Source organism: Pinus tabuliformis, chromosome 5_1 (assembly GCF_031772625.1).
Source record: "Pinus tabuliformis cultivar Carrire ecotype Pingquan chromosome 5_1, CPIR1, whole genome shotgun sequence".
NCBI classification, from domain to species: Eukaryota; Viridiplantae; Streptophyta; class Pinopsida; order Pinales; family Pinaceae; genus Pinus; species Pinus tabuliformis.
In genome coordinates, this window is record NC_142305.1 from 302,848,045 (window position 1) to 302,856,143 (window position 8,099).

General features: G+C 43.1%; 1 protein-coding gene across 1 annotated transcript; it reads right to left on the reverse strand.

Moving 5' to 3' along the window:
- Positions 1-2,240: 2,240 nt before the first annotated feature.
- Positions 2,241-3,182, reverse strand: LOC149164573 (uncharacterized). Its single transcript, XM_089429530.1, has one exon. It carries the CDS (start codon positions 3,180-3,182, stop codon positions 2,241-2,243), a length of 942 nt encoding a protein of 313 aa, XP_089285656.1.
- Positions 3,183-8,099: the final 4,917 nt, after the last annotated feature.

Here is an 8,099-nt window from a genome sequence, read left to right on the forward strand (position 1 = left end):
CCGCATGCGAGCTGTTCCAGGCTTCCCATGTTGCTAAGATGCTCTCCCCTTTCCATTTGCCGGTGAAACGAATCTCAGCAGCTACAAATCTCCATATATGTTTTGTTATATCGCAATTAAGGAACAGGTGCTTTGTCGTTTCTGAGTTTTGTTTACACAAAATGCACCAATAAGGTCCATGAATGGATCTATGAGTGAGAGAGTCCCCTGTGGGAACTTTGTTACAGAGAATGCACCAGAAGAAGTGTCTGGTTCGGGGAGGGGATTTCAATTTCCATATGATCTGCCACCAAATTTGCATGTGTTCAGGTTTTTTGATTTGTAGCAAGCTCTGATAACCATCCTTAGGTGAGTAGATTCCAGATTCTGCCATGTACCACATGAGTTCATCCAGAGCCTCCTTAATACGGATATGTGACTCAATCAATGCGAAAGTATAATTGTTCCAAGAATGATGCCATTGAGGTGGAAGGTTGAGTTGAGATGCTGATTCCATGCTTGTGCAAAAATAGTGGAATTGTCTTGATTTGCGATTTGTGCAATCACCTTGATGTATCTTTGATTTGAATGTAGGATGAGCTCTCTTGGGAGTTGACATCTGCCTCCACCCCCTGTCTAGGGATCTAGGCCAATGCACACTTTTGTGCCTGCATATATCCTCCATGCCAGGTGATTGCGGATGAGAGGCAGAGAGTGGAGAAGTGTTTTCCAAACTGAAGAAATGCTGATCCTTGTCCATTGCGGCCTCCTTATCCAGTCCATTAATTGGTGAGGCCATATATATTTATGATAAGAGATAGATGTCCATAGATTCTATTTGGTAAGGAGGGTCCAACCCATTTTTGCAGCCAAGGATTGTGCAAGTAGGGTTAGATCTTTGAGTCCCATCCTCCCCATTTCTCGGGTAATGCTATCTTGTTCCAGCTTACCCATGCAAAAAAACTTTTGTCCTGACAACCATTCCACATATATTTGCAACAAATCTGTTGGAGACGAGCCATTGTACTTATGGGGATCCATGCCAATGCCATCCAGAATACCGAGGTAGCTTCCAAGACTGATTTGATAAGCACAAGTCTTCCAGCTCTGGACAAGAAGCGATGGCACCAGTTTGTGATCCTTTTCTCTAATTTGATTACCAACCAGATCCAATCTGCAATCTTTTGGCTCAAGGGCTTGATCCAGAAGCCTAAATATTTGAAGCCCCGATCAAGAGGATGGGTGCTGTAAGGGAAATGTTGAATTGCAAAGTTGGATTCCTGTACTGATGTGTGAGCTAGAGTGATTGTAGATTTCGCATGATTTGCTAGCATACCAGTGGCCCTAGAGAAGATGGCTAGAATCTTATCGAAGGTTATTGAGTCACGAATGCTGCCATCCAGAAATATCAGAAAATCATCCACGAAAAGGAGATGGGTGAGGTAGCACTGATCATTGATTTTCAACCCGAATAATTTTCCACTTCACTTTTCATGATTGATTAACCGACTGAGACCTTCCATGATAATAATGAAGAGGAGGGGGGATAGTGGGCATCCTTGTCTGAGTCCCCTTTCAGCATGGAAAAAAGGAGAGGCAGAGCCATTAATAAGGATGCTGAAGGATGGCGTGGAGATGTAGGCCATGATCGAGGTAGTAAATAGGTGCGGGAATCCCAGGTGGATAAGAAGCATTTTGATATAAAGCCAGCTAACCCAGTCAAAAGATTTTGCCAGATCAATCTTGAGGATGATCCCCTTTAGATTCCTGGATCTAATTGAGTGAATAGCTTCTTGTGCAGTGCCAATGGCTTCATGGACCTGACGGTCTTCCAGAAAGGCAAACTGTTCAGGTAAGATGTGATGAGAGAGAATAGGTCTCATACGATTTGAAATGATCTTGGATATCATTTTATAGAGGCAGTTACAGAGTGAGATGGGACGGAAGTCATTGAAGGATGATGGGGAATATGGTTTGGGGATGAGAGCGATGAAAGTGGAATTTATGGCATTGTACAATTTGCCTGTAGTCAGGCATTCCTCCACAACCTGGAGAAGGTCATGTGCTAAAAGATTGTAGAAAGCCAGATAGAACTCAATAGTCCACCCATCTGGTCCCGGGCTTTTGTCTTTTTTGAACCACTTTAAAGTTCCCTCTAGTTCAACAATCGTTATAGGTGAATTGAGATCTTGCGCTTCCTCCTCCCCTACAAATATAGGGAAATAGCCTACCACTTGAATGATATCAACTAAATTGGCCTCTTATGGAGATTTGTATAGATGCTGGAAGTGAGAGGTGCCTAAAAGAGATAGCTTTTTAAAAGTGTCAGCCACACCTCCATCTAGAAGAGGCCTTTTCCAGATTGTATTCGCTATCTTCCTTCCTTTAGCAAAATTCTGAAAAAAATTTGTGTTATCATCGCCAGCGTGTAGCGAGATTGCTCTACTCTTTAGTCTCCATGTTTCTTCTCTTTCCTTCAGGATCTTATCTCTCTGTTTTTCGAGCTCAATAAGATGTGATTTCTCATTTGCAGATGCAAAACCCTTGTTGCTGTCATCCAAAAGCTCATTCAATTCAGCTTCAATAGCTGATATGGTCTGATCATCCTTCAATTTTTTCTCCTTTGCCCAGGTGATGGATAAGTGTTTTAGCTGAGATAGGTTGTGGCAGAATCCTTCAGCCGCAGATCTGTGACTAGATATGGGATGGGTTGTCCAATAGTCCGAGACCAACTTGATATATCCCAGGTCTTGGAGCCAAACATGATTAAATTTGAAAGGAGACTTTGGTTTGGCTTTAGGTCCTAGGATTTCCAAATAAATAGGAGAGTGGTCTGATATCCCTCCGGACCCTACCCATTGTCTGTATCTATTGAGCTGCTGAAGCAAAGGCACTTTAATCAGGAAACGATCAAGCCTTCTAGCCAGAGCTGCATCCCCAACTCTTCGGTTTCTCCAAGTGGGCAAGGGCTTGATCATTGGGACATCAGTGAGGTTATGCAAATCTAGAATGTCCCTGAAGAAATCTGACATAGGGTCTACTTGAGCTTGTGATCCCCAGGATTCCCCAAAACCTAGGGAGAAGTTAAGATCACCCCCAATAATCAACTTATCAACAACTATGATTCCACTATTAAGGAAATGCTTCCAAAATTCATCTCTCCGCTGACAGGGTCCATACACATTGATAACTATGATTGTCATACCTAGGTCGGTCGAGAATAAGTCCAATCCAATGAATCCCACTCCTCCCCAAGAGGCTGATACATTTATGGAGCGAGGATCATATCCGATGGCTAGTCCCCCTGATCTACCCACAACATCCAAAGAGAGGAATTGCTAACCAGGTTTTATGGCTGCTAGGGTTCGATTGATGGACTCAGCATTTCCCAGGGTTTCTTGCAGCATGATAATATCCACAGGTTCAATATCAAATAACCTCCGCAGGGCTAGTTTTTTGGAGGCACTAGCCATGCCTCTGCAATTGAAGGAGAGGCATTTCATGGTGGAACCCTCCCAGGGGTGTTCATCGCTCTAAGAACCCCTTCAAGAGTGGATTGTTTGCCAGAGACTACTTCTGCCCTAGCCTTCAGAATGGCTTTTGAGAGATTAGATTTACAGCCCCGAGTCGCTTGAATGACCGACCCAGGGAAGGTGAGACCTAGACCAGTATGGTTGATGGAGTCCGGGATGAAGTGGGAGCAAAGGTTGTATGAATGGGGCATAGTAGGCCAATCAATGACCGATGGCAGGGGGGAGGGAGGGGAGGGTGGAAAGGATGGGGAGATGGTGGAGATGAAGGGAGGGGGCGAGGAGATAGCACAGGAAATAGTAGGAGACATATACAATGCAGATGAAGTATCTAATGATGCACTGCAAGCAAATGAGATAGAAGTAACATTTGAGATAGGGGGAGAAAAGAGAGATGTACCTGCTTTTCTTGCGACCTTTGCAGCAGTTGCAGCTCTAGCACGGGTCAGTGGAGGCGATGGCATTCTGTGTTGTTCATCTGCTGCTTTGGAGGATTCGCCTCGATCATGTGCTCTGTGAGCCGGGGTGCTGGCCTAATTAACTATTGCTTTGCCCTTTTGAGGAGTAGGAAAGCTATGAGGGTCAACTGATTTTATGAGTAGAGGACAATCCTTGTAGATATGCCCTACCTCGTGGCACCTCCTGCATTGAAAAGGAACCCCCTCATAGTCCAAGATCTAGACGCTGGTGTAATGCCGCCATTTTAGTGTAATTTTCTCTTCCAGGCCCTCCCTTGTATCTAGATAAACCAGAATTCTAGCCATCAATGTATTCTTGGTCTGCACATAGGTCTTTTCGTAATCTAGATATGTACCAAGGGCATTCCCAATCCTTACAAAAACTGCTCCAGACCAATACTGTAGAGGTAGCCCTAGTAATCTAACCCTTATGGGGCTAGCGCCTATTTGCTCCCGTTCTGGGTCCAATAATGGATTCCAACGTTTGAGAAGGACCGGCGCCATCTCAATGTGCCAGTATTTTGCAAGAACTAGCTCTGTGTAGTTCACCTTGGAGAAATGCAGCGCAAACCATCCCCTTGCTAGATTCTGAACCTCTGGTAGCTCTTTGAGAGTGCTGCCCCAAATTTCCTTGACCCAGCTTGTTAATCTTGCTGCTGAGTATGCCAATACCGTATTGGCCTTGTCCACTACCTCTCACATCGGGATGTCCTCTCCAAATATGATTGTGAGGTCCTTTGAGGTAGATTTCACACACTTTACTTTCCTCTTCCCAGTTCGCGGAGCAAATGGGTGTCCTTGCAGCGGATCTGTGCCTTCTTGAGTCTGTTGTGTCACTGCTTTGACCCTAATCATGGGTGTTTTGAAGTTGCCTGAGGGGAGGGTGCTAGGGTTTGGTGGAATTTGGGGATCAGGACAAGATGGGGGCAGGGAAATTGTTGACACCTAATCCGAAACGGATGAGGTGAAGCTGGACAGTCATCTAGAAGATGAACTGATCCGTTTTGTGTATGTATAAATAATAGTTGGTTAATGAATAAAATTACCAGTTGTTTCTTGCGCTCACTAATTTCTGGAGTTAACCTGGCCTGACATGGTATCAGAGCCAAGTTCCAGAAATAGCTGTAACTCCTCTGCCAGGTTTCTGCTGCCTCATGAAACCTCTGTCTTGACATGATGTTCTCTGGCACACCAGTAACGCCAGTCTGTCGATGATATTCTCTGGCGCACCAGCGCTGCCTTTGTAACGCCTGTCTGTCCATAAACGTTGGCCTGTCTGTCCATAAACGTTGGCCTGACACCTGACATGCTCCTCTTCTGCTCGTAACTCCTCTCTTGTAACCTCCAATGAATTTGATACCAGTGAATGACGACATTCGATGTCCACATGCATTTCCGAGGATGACTTAGCGAAGGAACTGGAACCCTCGACTGCTTCTTCTTTCAGAAATGGGGGTATGCATGAAAACTGTGAGTTACAATCTTGTGCAAATCCAGTACTAGATTTTCAATTGCATTACAATCAGTAGCAGCAGAAAGTGGCTGAAATTGACGGGATTTCCGAGAGGGGCGACGCTGCTTCCCCCTCTTCTCACCGTCCGCTAAGCCTACGCATTCATCCACATCCACATCATCTTCTTCATCATCGTTATCCCTCTCCTTTGCCTTCATCCTCTTCATTCCGCTTCTTTGCCGACGAGGGCCTTCCATCTCGCTGTAGGTATTTGTATTAAAACATCAAAATAAGTCGGGATTATGTAATGGAACATATCTTCTGCAAACTGAGCAACTCCATTACTGTGTATGGTTTTGAATTAAACTATCAAATAGAAATTGGTGTATTTTTTATCTAAAAGGGCCACTGCCGCGGGTTGAAGAGACCGGAGCTCTCAAACTTCCGTCCAGACAAAGGAGCAGCCACAGCGGATTTTGAACAGAAATTTTTTGAAGCAGCTAAAGGGAATCAAAAATACGTTTTGAGATATTTGCACAAGAGGAGCGATGTTCGATCTGAGGTTTGCAGTTTGAGTGAGCATCGACTTCTGTGTGTCATGTTTCTCTCTAAATACACATTGTATCTGTATCATACATTGACTGCTCTCTATATAAAGGCTGGCATAGATTCATTTAAGCAAGGAAAGACATCGAGTACACTGTCTCTGCGCTTGCTGTAACAGTGAAGACTGTGAAGATTAAAACGCGCAGTATCATTCAAAAGTTTTATATATTGCGCTGCCTTTTTTAACAGTTTTTGCATTGATATATATTGAAGTGATATATGTTGAAGAGAACCCTTAGCGCCTTTTTTTTCTTTCTCAAAACATAGTAGTGTGGCAGTGATATAAGAAATGGTGATGCTGATGTAAATGTTAGAAGAAAATAAAATGCATAAGGCTATGATATAAGAATTTTTTTTTTCCAGCAGAAGTCTTGTTGTGGCATAAGATTTTTTTTCCAGCAGAAGTCTTGTTGTGGCATAAGATTTTTTTTTCCAGCAGAAGTCTTGCTGTGGCATAAGAATTTTTTTTTTCCAGCAGAAGTCTTTTATCAACATAAGTTTTTTTTTAGCAGAGATATTTTTACAGAATGCATTCAATCATTTCTATGGTCGGAATAGTTCTCACTGGCAAGGAGAACTATTCTGAATGGTCTCGGATGGTGAAACACACCCTCATCTACAATGAGCTGTGGAAAGGAGTGTGTGTCGGAGAAGAAGACAGAGACCCTGTGCAGCCCACATCAGACAAAGAACTTGCCATTTGGGAAAACAAGAACAACAAAGCCTATGCATTGATCGCAGCATCTGTAAATGAGGAAGTAAGTCGTCATATTTCATCCTATTCCACTGCCTTTGAAGCTTTACAAAAGTTGAAAGAACTCTATGATACACATTCTGCACTTGAAGTTGTTCAGCTAATGATTAAACTCTTCACTCTTGAACTGAAAAATAATGATCCTCTTGCTCTTGCATCTGAAATAAAGTCTATAATGCATGATATTAAATCCACTAAGGTTGAGCTGGATATCTCTCTTATTGCCTTTCTCAAAGCACTCTATCCTACCTACTCCAATTATCTTGAGTCTTTACAAGCAAATGGAAACCTTAAAGATATAACCTTTGACTCTCTTGTGAAAAAGTTTGCTGAAAGAGAGAAAGCCTTTGGAAAGAAAACAGTCCCTGAATCTTTTGAAGAGACTGTTTGCCTTGCTCATAAAGAAAAGCATCCTGCTCAAGATTCTACAAGAGGAAGAGGTGGACGAAGAGGAAGAGGAAGATACTTCAGAGGCAGGGGGGGCAGACATTCTCAAGCAGAAAAGGCAGATCTGCATTGCATTCGCTGCAAACGAAATGGATCACATGATGCTTCTACATGCAAGCTACCATGGGACAAGGTTGAGCAGAGAAGAAACCAGCAGAAAGGTAAAACTGATGACACAGACAAAGGTAAAGCACCTGAATCCGCTCACTATATTGAGGCACAATGTAACATTGGAGTAAATGAAGACTTGTTTAATGCTTCACTTGCTTCTTCGAAAAATGACTGGTTGCTTGATTCAGGAGCAACCTGTCATATGACTCATAGGAAAGAATTTTTTGAAGATTTCACTGACAATGTTGATGGAGCAGTATACTTTGCAGATCAGTCAAAAATCAAGCCATCAGGGCTTGGCACAATCAGGCTTAAACTGCCTGGTCTTCCAGATTTTCTTCTGGATCATGTTCTATATCTCCCACAGCTCAAGAGAAACTTGCTGTCCCTGGTCCACATCCGCCAGCAAGGTCACTCCATTCATATGTTTGATGGAAAGCTTGAGGTAAGAAAGGCATCTGACCATTCACTTGTCATGAGGGGTATAGAAGAAGAAAGACTTCTTAAACTGCAAGGAACCTCTGCTCATGCACAACATTTTTCATATATTTCTCATCATGAAGAAGGTACACTTCCATCAAGTTTATTATGGCATGCTAGATTTGGACATTTAAACTATGATAGTCTCCGCTTGTTGAAGAAAAATGGTGTTGCTGGTTTGCCTACAATTCCTAGAAAACATAAACAATGTGATGCTTGCATTCTAGGAAAGCATAGCAAACAGTCTTTTCATGATTCACATTCAAGAGCACATAGGAAGC